The sequence below is a fragment of the Cinclus cinclus genome, chromosome 1 (assembly GCF_963662255.1).
Source record: "Cinclus cinclus chromosome 1, bCinCin1.1, whole genome shotgun sequence".
NCBI lineage: Eukaryota > Metazoa > Chordata > Aves > Passeriformes > Cinclidae > Cinclus > Cinclus cinclus.
Window position 1 is genome coordinate 149,286,364 of NC_085046.1, and position 14,282 is coordinate 149,300,645.

Sequence of the window (14,282 nt, forward strand, 5' to 3'; positions counted from 1 at the left end):
ATTCCAAGTATTGGAATTAATTTAAGAAGCCAATGCAAAACCAAAGCAGTACTCAGTCCCCGACACAGCAAAAGGATTAACCACCTGCTCAGTGTTAATTAACCTCAGGGGGACTCCTTGTGTACTCAGGAGTTTGTTCTGTGCTTCAGCACTTGGCAGAACTGAGATGTGGAGCTGGCAGAGGATTCCTTCCCAGGTTTGACACCAGACCCGGGACTGCAGTGAGGCCCCGTGGTCGTCAGGCCGTGGTGCTGGTTTGTACCTGAGTTTTTGAGTGAATTTTGCCAAAACACAGAGCTTCTGCCAGCCCCATCCCAGCAAAGGGGTCTCAATCATCTGAACATCTCCCTCCCATGGAGCACATGAGCTCTGTCACTCTGCCAAACTTGGAGGCAACCGTGAACTCCATGGTGTGTTTTTAAAGACACATCACTTTCCTGGGCTGCTAGAAAAAAGAGGAAAATAGGATTGGAGAGGACAGAAGGGTGGTTCATCTGCAAGGGGAAGGTTTGGATTGGATATCTGGGGAAAAGTCTTCACAGAAAGGGCTGTCAAGCCCTGGAACAGGCTGCTCAGGGAAGTGGCTGAGTCCCCATCCTTGCAGGGATTTACAAGATGTGTAGATGTGGCACTTGGGGACATGGCTTAGTGGTGGCCCCGGCAGTGCTGGGTTAATGGTTGGACTTGAGGATCTCAGAGGGCTTTTCTCACCTAAGCAATCCCATGACAAGTCAGTGACAGCACTGCCAGCACTGGCATGTGACTTTCCACCCAAGAGCTGCTTGGTGCAGGCAGGTGAGTGGTAGGGATGGGAGAATGTGATGGTTTGTAAAGAAAAATGTTAGGAAAACCATTTAACAATTGCTAAGTATTGAAATGATAATTAGGTGATTTATACCAGAGAACACTGCCAAGGACAACTTGCAGGGACCAATCCCATTTTGTTCAGTGACAAGATAACCAACCTTATCCAACCAGGGGGAAGACTCACGTGCGATGTATCTTGAGTACAACCCTGGCCAGAGTCCCACACAAAATCTTCAGGAGAAACTGAGGGGGAACGGTCTAAACGAAGACATAGCCAAATTAAGCACTGACCCAGCAGTCCCTTGAGCTCACCTGGAAGCAATGCACTGCTGGAATATAAAATTAACCTCACCTTTTCAGAGCTGGCATTTAACGTCCAGGTTACAGTAAGGTTAATAAAAGCAGTGTTAAAAATTTCCTTTCTTGTGGAATTTGAATCCAAGCTATTTAAATTCTCTGACCTATATGCCTCCTTGAGTAAAGCAGGTTTTGTTCATTTTCCCCACAGAAAGATGGCTTTGGGAAGGTAGGTTGAACATGGTAGCGAGCGAGGGCTGCACACAGTAAGAATTCAGAGTTTAATTCCTGCTGCTGTACAATGTTTGCTTTCTGTTTATCTTAGACATGTCACATTACTTAAAAAATAACATTTTTGAAGTCAATCTTTTCAATTTCTCAGGTTTACACTTAAAAACAAACAAAAAAATGTTTTTCTACTACCTGCTTTCTAATTTTTCTATGCAACACCAATGCCCAGATGAAGCCCAGAGAAGCTCTGACAAGGAAACAGGGGAACACGAGGGTTTTACAATGATTTTGGGGATCAGAATGAGGGTATAGAAAGCAGATGTTGAGGCAAGAGGTAACTCCCAACTGCAAAGCAGGAACATGGTTTATGCCTTCACCTCTACTCCATGTAATCCTGGTGATCCTGCTGGTGACACACCTCAGGCTGCTCCGTGGTCAAGGCTACAGAACATCTGAGTTCTCTCCCCTCCTAAAACCTACCTATATTAAAAAAATACTAATAATGAGAAAAAACCAAAATAAAACAAACAAACAAAAAAAACCCAACCAACCAACCAACCAAAAAAAAACAACAAAAAAACCCCACTTGTCTTTGGTCTTTGTTTTTCCCAAGAAATCCTGGATATCCACCATCAAAACCAGAGTCTGAACTACAGTTTTCTGACACCAAAGTGTCCAGGGCAAACCAAATTGCTGAAAACAATTCCTCAGGACCCTCCCCAAACTCTGCAGACGGAGTCTGTGGATGTCTCTAATTAGGCTGGCCAGCAGTGTTAACCTCCACATGGCCTGAGGATGGACTCTAAGTCCATCCATCATCACATCAGCCCAGAGCCAAGGGGACCACCTTCAAGTAATTAAACTTTCCCATCCTCGCAGCGCATTTGGATGGAGCATGGAAGAAACAGAGCCAAGACAAACAGATGCATAAACACAGAAGAAACCCCCATGGCAGTATCACCCTTCATTCAAAAAAAAAACCAAACTAAACCTAAGCCCCTTTTCTTGCTCTCTGTATTACAGATGGAGCAGTTCTATCCCCATCACCCTTATTGCTTCTCTGGACAACTGTTGGACATTTACCTGCAGAAATATCTGGGTTTATTTATTTATTTATTTATTTATTATCTGTAAAGAGAGGGAGAGGTTTAAAGCACAGACAGAATATTCCCATCGAGGTCTGTCCCTGCTGAGAACAGAGACAAAAATGCTGGTGGAAGGTCACGCTCCTTTGCTCCAGCTACACCATGATCTAATAAAAAAGACATTTTTTCTTAGCAAACCATCGTCCCGAAGCAGAAGGCAGATAATTAGTGATGCATTACCCTCTCCTGGCACTTAATTAATGACAATACTTGGGGATACTATGACAAAAGGCATCCAGTGTGTCCATCTTCCATGGCAAAGGGACACAGGTTCAGATGAGCACAGAACAGAATCATGGAATGCCAAGTTGGAAAGGAACCTCACGGATCATCTGATCCAACCTTTGTTGGCAAAAGCACAGCCTGCCCAGCAATCCATCCAGATGAGATTTAAAACTGTCCAACATTCAGGAATCCATCACTTCTCTGGGGAGATTATTCTAAATTATTATTGCAAAATATTTTCCACTTATCTAAGTCTCTGATAATCTCCCAAGGAGTAAATAACTTCCACCCAATACCCCACATCTTTTCCATGTGAAAAGAAGAGTCTCCCTCTCATTTATAGCCACCCTTTAAATGCTGGAACACAATGAAAAAGTCTCCCCTAAACCTTCTTTTCTCAAGGCTGAAGGAACCCACCTCTGACTGAGACACACAGAAAGGAAACTTCTCCAATGCAAAAATACCTCCCCTTGCAATATTTTCCACATGGATGCTTAGCTAAGGGACCAAACAATTTTGGCTGGCTGGGAAAATCCACTCTGGAGGACCCTGGAGATGTGTCCATGGCAATGTCACTGGACAGGATGTGAGCAAGCCTGGAGAGGAGACCAGAACTGAAGTCTAAGTCATAATCCAGAGCATCAACAGGCTCTGCTCGTCTGCCAACATACCATGGCAGTTTCAAAAAAACCCCTGAATTTTCCACACCAGCTCCTCTTTGCCATCCACTAAGGGTGGCTTCAGCATCACAGCTTCAACTGCCAAGCTGTGGGGATGCTGGCCACAATAAGGAATCTCTTCAAATATTTAGAGACTTCGAGTGTCTTGAGTAGTTCAGTAAATTTGCATTAAAAACAGAAGTTCTTTCATACAGCACAATATTATTTTTTTAAAATCCATGCAATCTATTCATCATTTGACTAGTCCACATTTCAATTCTCTTTTCTTATGGTTCTTTGACTGTGCCCAAGTATCCCATTCTTCCTTGCTTTTATGCCTTTAATTTTGCCTTGTAGAATAGCCTAAACGTCACTATTTACAACTGAACAGATAACTCATACTTACTTCAATACCTTCTTCCTGTTAAAAGATTCAAAATTAAACCCAAATTTGTAAGAAGACAGAAACCCAAGAGAAACCTCTATTAAAAAAATAAATATACATATACATATATATAGACATATATATAAATACATATATATACATATATAATCCCATCCAGCAGATAGAACGGCCATTTGCAAAACAAAAAAAAAAAAGTTTCCCAAAGAACATTTGCAATCCTCAAGACATGAACACCAAATCAGGCTATGTTAGTGAATAGCCCTGCTGAAATCAAAGGCAAGTGGAGAGAGGGGTGACATTATTCTTCCCTGCTGAAAAAAGGAAAAATGAACCCTTTGCCATGTTAAAAGAGTAAGCCAGATCCAGGAAGAAAATAAAGAATATGTTCCAGATAAAAAGACTTGCTCAAAGCCAGACTAGATAAGCCCAGATCAGCCCTACAGCTGGTCTGGCCTCTGCTTAAAAACATGACACAAAGAAAGAATCCATGGCCATTTGCAGGCCACTGTTTATGGTTTCAGCATTTCCTGAGTGAGTTTTTGATCTTGTTTGCCACATCCAAGCCTGATTCCCAGATTCAAGCAGCTTCCACAGAAAAGTTATCCTCTGGGAAAGCATAGCCACTTCATTTTGTACATCTTCACATCCACTCCCACCATCAGTCTCCACTAGAACAACCATTGAGACAAACTTCTTGTAAAGGTGATGGGGACATGAGAAAATGCACAAGACATTTTAAAGAATATTCTTCAGTTCTCCTTCTGGTCCCCCCAAATTCCTCCAAAACCCTCATTATCTCTGCTCTCCCTTGTTGCAGCCTCAAATCCTGAGCACGGTAAGATGTCGGGCCTCAGTCACACAAATCAAACTGAAAAAGTTTGGGCTTCACCTGTGAAAATCAGTGTCAGAAATTACCCCTGGTGAGGGTGTGATATTTATACAGTGGCCACAGTGAACCTGAGCAAGTCAAACTTCAGTCCTCAGGGAGTCAGGTGGAATAAATTACAGCAAGGGATCAATACTTCACCTAGAGGTTGATAGCCTTGTCTTGAAGGGCCTCCAAATGGGTTCCTGCTCCCAAATCCACTCCCATCAATGGATCCATAAGACATTTTCTGGATAGTGATGGATGCTGAATTACACTTCAAACCTAAAAATAAGAAAAAAAGACAGGCACAGCCTTGTTAAAAGCCAGTTAAACCCCAGTAGCCCAAGAAAAAAAAAAAGAGGACTGAGAAGGCAAATAAAAGATACAGGACAATCTCCAAACTTCAGGATGCCCACCTGCAAAAAAAAATAAAAGCACTAAAATCCAGGTCTTCTGGACTACAAATGATTTTGAGGGCAAGCAAGTAATTTGACCTCCCTGTGTCTTATTTTCTTCACTGATAAAGGACAACTTTTAATTCCTCACTGCTCACAAAGTGCTTTGAGATCCTGAGCTGGAAGGCAAAGACTTAAACACTCAATCAAAAACAGGTGATGCTGTCTTCTGGAACATTACCAGCACACAGCTGGCTGGAGTCTATCCATCACACTGCAGTTCTGATGAGCTCTCAAAAGAGACAGTTTGCTGCTATAAGCTCCTGGACCTCCAGTAGAAATAATGGAGCCAGAGTTATTTCACCTTGCTGGTTTAACAACAAAACAAAACAAAAAAAATTCAAAATCTTTGAGGCCTGAGGTAGCAGCAGCAGCAGCAGAGTGAAATGAATGCAGCAGTCACAGGAAGACAACTTCTTCCTCCTTCCCACCTCCTCATCCACCCAGACATCCTCCAGCATTTCAACAATGTCCCAAGGCTTTGGTATCAAAAGAGTTCAGTTCAAAGGCATGGAGATGATGGCAGCAAAGGAGGAGAAGAGATAAAAGTGCTGCATGAGCTGGGAAATTATACAGGACCAAACCCAGCTGCTGCTTTCTTACACCAAGGCTATGAAAAAAACACCCCAAAGTGGTGTTTCTACCACAACAAAAGGTTACAATCCCACAAGAATAACAACACTTTTTGGTGTGATGGGAGAATCAGAATGGTTTGGGTTGGCAGGGACCCTTAAAGGTCATCTAGTCCAACCCCGTTGGCCTTAAATGCTTCCAGGGATGGGGAATAGGCATACTGGTCCAGTGTTTTACTCACCTTAGCATAAACTAAAATTCTTCATAACTATTCTTTATCTACTCTTTATTAGTTTAAAAAAGTTGTCCTATCACTACAGGTGTTGCTAAAAAGTCTGTCCTCATCTTCCTTATATTAAGTATAGAAAGGCCATGTTAAGGAATCCCCAGAGCCTTCTCTTCTCCAGGCTGAACACCCCCAACTGTACAGCCTTCCTTCACAGCACCTTGGTTCATCTCTCTGATCATTTCTGTGGCCTCCTTGGGTTCCAGCATGTCCACGTCTTTCGTATACTGAGAAAGAAGTTGGGGTGTTAGGCTGGATGACATGACCTGTGGTGCTTCATTCTGGGCTTGGATATTCAATTTTCTCAAGTTCTGGACCACCCATTTTCCCTCTGACATGCAATAAGCTGGGAATGGCTTCCACTTTCTGTGGCCCATGACCATGTCTCACATGATGTCCTCACTGATTAGGTATCTCAGGAAAGGGCTAAAGTGTCTTTTGGGATGCAGTGACACTGACACTTGGCAGCTTTTCCTTTGGTTTGTCCTCCATGGAAAGCAAAGCACCAGAAAATCCCAGTTCTGTGTAGCACCAGGAACAGCCTGCCTGATGGCCTCAGGCACCTGTTGTACTTCATTCTCCTTTTTCTTTTCTTTTAGAGTTTCAAAACCAAGGGAAAAAAAATAAAAATCAGTGCTGAGATTCAGCAGACAGCAAAATTCCAGGACCAAAACAAATCACTCACCATGCTCCCTTAATTGGGCCAGACACATGAAAGAGGATGAAAGTGCAACTGCCTTGAGAGAGCAGTGGTTGGGAGCTAAATCCATGAAAAGTGGAGAAAATCCAGAGTGCAGCTTCCCCAGCCAGCCTCAGTGTACCACATACACACATAATTGGCATCTGATGCTGCAGGTGCCCCCAGGCCAGTAATCCTTCAATTTAGGGAAACAGCCTTCAGCCCAAACTTATGGAAGCCAAGCTGTGAGAGCCTGAGCAGCCAGAGAGAGGGTAAGGGTGTGTGTTGGAGTGTGCTTCAAGGAGACAGAAAATGGAGCAAACAAGAGGAAATGAGGAGCAAACTTGTGAACCAAGGGTTTGTGAGACGTTCAACAGCAAAATAATCCAGCCTGTAAAACTGCAAAACCATGGAAATATACCCTACAACTCTACTTTCTCCCAGGAGACCTCAGAGCAACTTCCAGTAGCTCATAAGGGACTGCAAGAGAGGTGGAAAGGGATTTTTTAGGAGGGCATAGAGTGATAGGACAAAGAGCAATGGATTTGAACTGGAAGAGAGGAGGTTTAGATTGGATATTTGGAAGAAACTGTATATTCAGAGGGTGGTGAGGGCCTGGAACAGGTTTTCCAGAGAATTTTGTGGCCCTCCCATTCCTGTAAGAGTTCAAGGCAAGGTTGGACAGGGCTTGGAGCAACCTGGGATAGTGGAAGGTATCCCTGCCCACGGCAGGGAGTGGGACAAGAGGATTTTTAAGGTCCCTTCCAACCCAAACCATTCTCTGGTTCTGTGGTGTCTTGGTGGAAATTCTTGATTATAACCACTAAAACCCACAAGAAGCAATTGAAGATTCATTTGGGACATCTGTGATGGACTAGGGAACAAAACCTCAGCTCTCCCAGGTCGCAGGTGAGTTCGGAACTACCAACACAACCTTCACCACGAAATGCAACCCGAGATGCAGCAAAACTCTTACCTGGGAAAATACGGGCACATGGAAGACAGTTATGAGAAAGACTTTGGGCAGAGATAAGGAATTATTTTCCTTATCTCCCACAGTTTAAGACCACTGCAGCGATTTGGGACAACCAAACAACTTGAAAACAGCCTCTATGCAGAGATTTTTCCTGATCCACCCTCTCTCTTTAGAGATAAGCAAGTGGAAACATTTCTTGCCATGACTTCCCCAAGGCCACAGACAATAAACATGGAGTGAAAGTCTACACCCTGCTGTAAAATACCTTGATTACACTGGGCAAGTGTTGTTTTGGCAAACAGTGAATGTGTCTATTTTTTCTCCAACAGAGTGGTGTGAAAGGGGGAGAGAACGAGGCCTTTTAGAGCACTCCAAGTGTTTGATGTTGATTTATCATTTTCAGGATGTGTTTCCATCTTAAAGATTTTTCTCTTTGTAAGGGAGGAGAAATAGAACGAATTGAAAATTAAATATTTTATTGTAGCTTAACCAACCTTTTTAGCAGTAGCCACCTCCCACCCCATCCAAGCAAGCTATTGAAATATCCCTTATTCACACAGCTCTGGAGGCAAATTCTTATCCCACAGTAATATATTTACAGGAAAAATTTAAGAGCAGATCTAAATGCCTTTAATTTGATTGGCAATAAAAGCGTTTCCCTCCCCATCCCCATGGCACTTTGCAAGTCTTTTGTCTACTGCTCCTCAGGGAAACTTGTCCAATTTACTGTGAAGGCAGTTTGTACAAATTGGAACAAGCATTTCCTAACGTACTAGACACAGAAAAAAAAAAAAAAAAAGAAAAGAAAAGAAAGAAGAAGAAGAAGAAAAGAAAACATTTCATCACAGCTTTATCGTCATCACCTGAAATAAAAATAAAATAATAACTACATCCAAGCCAGACAAAAATGGGCATGAATTTGTATTTTAATGAAATCAAGTAGTTCTTGCAACACTTTGTATATCCTATAGAAGTCAATCATGCCATGACTAGAATAGTAGGATGTAGAATCTCAAAGAAAGAGTTGGTCCCTATCTCTTGCACTGGGAAAGATACTGGCAAGTAAAACCATGAAGGCAAAATTATTTAAGAGCTCTACACCCATTCAATCTCCATTCAGACACACTTGGGTGGGCAGCATTAGTGGTAGGAAGGAAAGGTAAGATTTCAGCATGGAAGAAATAGGTTTATTATTATTATTATTATACTATTGCATCTCAACCATTAAACTGTTCTTATCTCAACCCACGAGCTTTCTCACTTTTACTCATCCACTTCATTTCCACCAACCTGCTGGGGATGGTGAGGGAGTGGCTACATGGAACTTATTTGCCAGCTGGAATTAAATCACAACAGCACTTCAGACAATTTATTCATATTTAAAGTTGAGATTGGCTGAGAAAGATATGAGCTGGAACATTTTTTTCCAGACTACTTGGAAAAAAATGGGAAAGGAGGAGAGACATGGACATATTGGAGCAAATCCACTGGGGGAACACAAAGATGCTTAAGGGATAGGAGCACCCCCTGTGTGAGGAGAGGCTGAGGGAGCTGGGACTGTTCACCCTGGAGAAGAAAAGAATGTGGTGCTATTAAGGTGTATAAATATCTGAGGGAAAGAAGCAAATACGATGAAGCCAGACTCCTTCTGGTGCTGTTTGGTGACAGGACAAGAGGCAAGGGAGATTGAAAAACAAAAAAATTACACTTCAAAAAAAGAAAACAAACAAACAAACAAAAACAAAAACAAAACAAACAAACAACCAAAAAAAAGCCTACTTGTTTTGAGGTTGGAGTGGATTTTTTGCTTTTTTTTTTTTTTTTATGGTGAGAGTCATCAAACATCAGGACAGGCTGCACAGAGAGGCTATGGGGTCCCCATCCCTGGGGATATTCAAGCCCTGACTGATCATGTGCCTGAGAAACCTGTTCCAGGTGACCCTGCTCTCAGGAGGGAGTTGGACAAGATGACCTTCAGATGTTCTTTCCTACCTCTGGGATTCTTCAGTTTTCTTCCTATGATTCCTGAAACATCAACAGAGCCATTCATGGTCTTCTTGGCAGACTGGAGGAGCCCTACTGTGCCTATTTACTAGATGGATGAAGAAAAAAGAAAATTGCAAACCCACCTCCCCCCAGTATTTCCTGTAAAAACAGTGGAATAAAGCCACTGGAAGTATGAGATGGTGAAAACCAGAATGACAGCCACTATGTAGCTGGAAAAAAAGTCACATCAAACCAATCTTCAAGTCTTTATAGAAGTTAGCAGGCAATGGGTACCTGTTATGCTCTTATGTTTGCAGGGCCAAAGAAAATTATAGGAGGTGCTGCAATTTTTTTTTTTTTTTAATTAGAAAAATCACAGAATCACAGAATGGTTTCTGTTGGAAGAGCCCTAAAAATCCTCTAATTCCAGCCCCTTGCCATGGCCAGGGATACCTTCCACTGGACCATGTTGCTCAAAGCCTCATCCAACCTGGCTTTGGACACTTCCAGGGATGGAGCAGCCACAGTTTCTCTGGGCAACCTGTGCAAGGGCCTCAGCTCCCTCATTGTAAAGAATTTATTTCTAACACTTAATCTAAACCTACTCTCTTTTGCCATTAAACACTCCCAGTGGACTGTTGCCATAACCAAAGCACAATCTGTGTGTTTTTCACCAAATTCTGCTCTCTCCATGTGTATTTTGAGCAGTGAGCTGGGTGATGGAACAGAAATTATCCTCACCAAACACACACACAGCACCCAACAGGGGAGTTAGATGACAGCTCCAGCCTCCAGAACAATCTTAACAAACCAGAAGTAATGTTCAACAAAGAAAATAAGGCTCTGCATGATCCAGGTCAACTGCAGGGGCCTGAATTTAGAAAGAGCAAACAAGAGCACCAACAGGGGATGGGGAGCTGCTGGCCAGTGCTGCAGAGAGGGATGGATGGATGCCACAGACCTCAAGCTGAACACGGATCTGCAGTGACATTTCCTGTAACAGTGGCAGGCATCATCACGGGCTGTGTAAATAGGATTACCATCTTCCTGATGAGGGAAGCAAACCTCCTGCTTGACTCCACGCTGTGGATCCTCAGCTGTGAGCAACAAGCTTCAGCAAAGATTTTTGTTAGGGACTGAAGAGAGTCTGGAGGGAACTTGGAAAATGACAACAGGTCAAGAAAACATAACCTGATAGGAAAGATTGGGCAAATGGGGTTGCTTTTCCTACAGAAGGGAAGACTGATGGGAAGACTTAATTCTTCAATTCTGCAAGGCTGCAGCAAAGAGAAAGGGAGGAAAACATTTTTTTCATTCCTTTTGGGCAAGACAAGGGAATAGATCGAAACCAAAGCTGGAAAGATGAACTCAGGCATTGGGAGAGCCTATGAGGATGATAGAACACCTCTGGGAACAGGCAACATGGAGAAAGTTCTTCTTGCACGTGGAGGTGACAAAACCACTCAGTATTGGGTCTAGCCCTCTTTAACATCTTCATTGATGACCTGAATGATGAGGCAGTGAATCCTCAGCAACTTTGCCTATCCCACCAAATTCACAGGAGTGGCTCTAAGCCCAACCCAGCCTGGCTGTGGACACTTCCAGGGATGGGGCAGACACAAATTCTCTGAAAAAACTGTGCCAGGGCCTCACCACCCTCTGAATACAGAATTTCCTCCTAATATCAAATCTAAGCCAGCTCTCTTTCAATTTGAAGCCATTACTTCTTGTCCTGTCACTTCAGCCCTTGTCCCCAGTCCCTCTCCAGCTCTCCTGGTGCCCCTTTAGGCTCTGGAAGAGGCTCTGAGGTCTCCCTGGAGCCTTTTATTCTCCAGTCTGAACAGCCTCAGCTCTCTCAGCCTGTTTCCAGAGCAGAGGGGCTCCAGCTCTCTGATCCTCTTTGTGGCCTCCTCTGGACTCGCTCAGGCAGCTCCACATCCTTCTTATGTTGGGGGCCCCAGAGCTCCAGGTGGAGTCTCACCAGAGCAGAGCAGAGCAGAGGGGAAGAATTCCCTCCCTCACCTACTGCCCACCCTGCTTTGGATGCAGCCCAGGACAGGATTGGCTTTCTGGGCTGCCAGAGCACCACTGCTGGGTCATACTGAGCTTCTCATCCACCAACACCCCCAAGTCCTTCTCCTCAGGGCTACTCTGAACCCATTCTCTGCCCAGCCTGTGCTTGTGTTTGGGATTGCCCTGGCCCAGGTGCAGGAACTTGCACCTGGCCTTGCTGAACTTCACTGAGTTCCCATAGCCTCACCTCTCCATCCTGTCCAGGTGCTCTATTCCCAGCTCTACCACTACCTTGCTGATGGAGAAGAGCCTTCAGTGGGGGCTTCAGAACTCATTCATGATGATGACACCTCCACTTTTGGGTGACCCACCTGAGATATATTTCTCTCTGAGAATTTTCACCCAGATAAAATCCTTTGACCAGATAAAATCCTTTGACCAATCAGCCTGACCTTCATAAAGAGTTTGCAGATAATTTCACATAAATCATCTTTATGCATCAACTCCTACAGCCTGTGGTCAGCCCAGGTCATCTCTTTCTGTAAGAGCCTCCCTGAGGCTCCAGTTAGTGAAGGACCAGCCCCAGCCAGTCTGTTAGGAGAGATGTGTCTTCTCAACTCTTAAACTTTGCTGTTTGATCTCTCTTTTGCCTTTTAACCTCCCCTCAGATGAACTAAACAGATTGACCTCCTTTCATTTCTCACTGGGAGTTTTGTTTACACAGGAACCACAAAGTTCAGCATTTCCTTGCTTTCCATACAGCTGCCTCCACTCCCCTGCCTGTAAAATTGACAGACAGATGCAGAGCTCTCCTGTTGGAGAGTAACAGAGGCTCACAGAATAATTTGGGTTGAAGGGACCTTTTAAAGGTCATCTAGAACAACCCCCCTGCAATGAGCAGGGACATCTTCAGCCAGGACTCACTTGGTTAATACGAAAGCTTTTTGAAGTCATGAGATCAAAGGGCATATTTGTAGAGCCTTCTGCTTAGGGTTGACTTGTGTCAAAGACATGCTGCTTTTCAGCTTCTTTCCTTAGGGTTTTTCCCAATTATTAAAGCAAAAACTCAATAAAACTGGAATTTACCTGGAAAAATGTCTCTTTCCTCTTTCTCACAGAGCCTGAATGTATGAACAAACTCTGCTGTTCAATCACAAATTCTGTTTTGCTTTGTTGGGGTTTTACTCAATGGTTTTAGCATCAAGTTGGTGCCATTGCACAAATCTGTGAGTGCTTCATACACAACTGTCAGAGGTCAGTCAGAGTAGCTGCAGTGGATGACCTTCTTCTTCTTCTTCCTCACCATGGGCCTTTGAGGTAATTTATTCCCTTCTGGATCTTTTGTGTAGTTTGTAGTATTAACATCACATCCCTGGGTGGCCTTGGGCAGGCAAGGAGAGGAGAGCAGTGCTCAGGAGCTGCAGAAATGCCTGGCTGGAGGGTGGTGGGGAGCAATGCTCAGCCTGCAGCAGGACTGGGAGTGCAGCAGTACAGATATTTCCTCACACTTGGCTTCCCAACTGATTTCTAAAGCTGATGGAAGGTCCTTGGAGAGTGAAGTCATCTCTGTCCCCACAGCCCGAGGACCTCACTGTCTAGCCTAGGTTGACAGGACACAAAATACGGCAACAAAAAAAAAAAAAACCAACAAAACCCTCAGGGCATCATATCCATAATCTTGTACAAATTAAATAGACTTCCAGAAGCTTCTAGAGACACTTCTGTGGTATTTGAGTGGCGTGACATCACCGATGACTGTGAACAGCCTGACTCAACTCCTTGAGCTGTGCTCCTGTCTCCCCTCCTCCACTGAAGTGCAAAGTGAATGCCCACAGCTTGAAGGCATCATGGAGTAGGTACAAAGTAAAACCAGCTGAGATTATCTCAGAAATGAGCTGCTCCTGCTCTTCTCGAGATTTAATGAGAAACAATGACAAAAAATTCTCTTTTTGCGTTCTTCCTCGTGAAAGTTCTTATTTGAGGAAAGCACCTGATTGTTTCCCAAAGCATTTAATTTCTCTTCCCTGGTGCCACTGTAGATGTCTCTAGGAGCAGAGCATTTTGTCGTGGGAACAGATAGGATCAGGACAGGCTGTGAAGTCAGAGACAGCGAGATAAGACATCCATGACATTTTACGGAGATATACACCAAGCCACAAACAGAGCCAGCTGTGCTTCTAATTGTGATGGCACCAAGAGCTCTGGCTGTTCTCAGCACATCTGATCTCAGCCTTTGCTCAATCTCATTTTTCGTCCAGCTCAGCAACACCACACGAAGCCAAGAGGAGAAGCTCCTGTCTAACCCCTTCTTTCGTCACTCAGTCATCACCAAGATTTGCAGCTGTAGCAGCACCCAGCAGGTAGAACAGACCCTTTCCTGTCCATCAAAAGGCACCCTCAGCCCCAGCAAGCTCTGGATGCCTCCACCCAGGACATCCTGTTGATGTCAGAGGGCTTCAGATCCTTTGGACTGACATGAAACAGTAAAGGAGTAGGAAACCACAAGCAGTAGAGATGGGAAGGGATGGATGCAAGTTGTCTGCACACATTTCACGTTGCACCAATTTCTGCACATCAGACACAAAGAACAGAGGCAAGGAAAGCAATCTGGAAGCTTGCTGTTCTCCTTTCATGTTAGTCCCAGTTGACACTTCAGTAAACAGACTCTCCTTCCAC

The 14,282-nt window shown here is 43.9% G+C and overlaps 1 protein-coding gene across 1 annotated transcript in view; it reads right to left on the bottom strand.

The window, feature by feature from the left end:
• Positions 1-14,282, bottom strand: part of TSNARE1 (t-SNARE domain containing 1) — a 347,022-nt gene that overhangs the window by 287,272 nt on the left and 45,468 nt on the right. The window contains exon 2 of the mRNA XM_062504268.1: positions 4,798-4,920. Coding sequence (XP_062360252.1) covers positions 4,798-4,882 — 85 coding nt within the window. The 5' untranslated portion in view covers positions 4,883-4,920. The remainder of the gene's footprint in view (positions 1-4,797; positions 4,921-14,282) is intronic.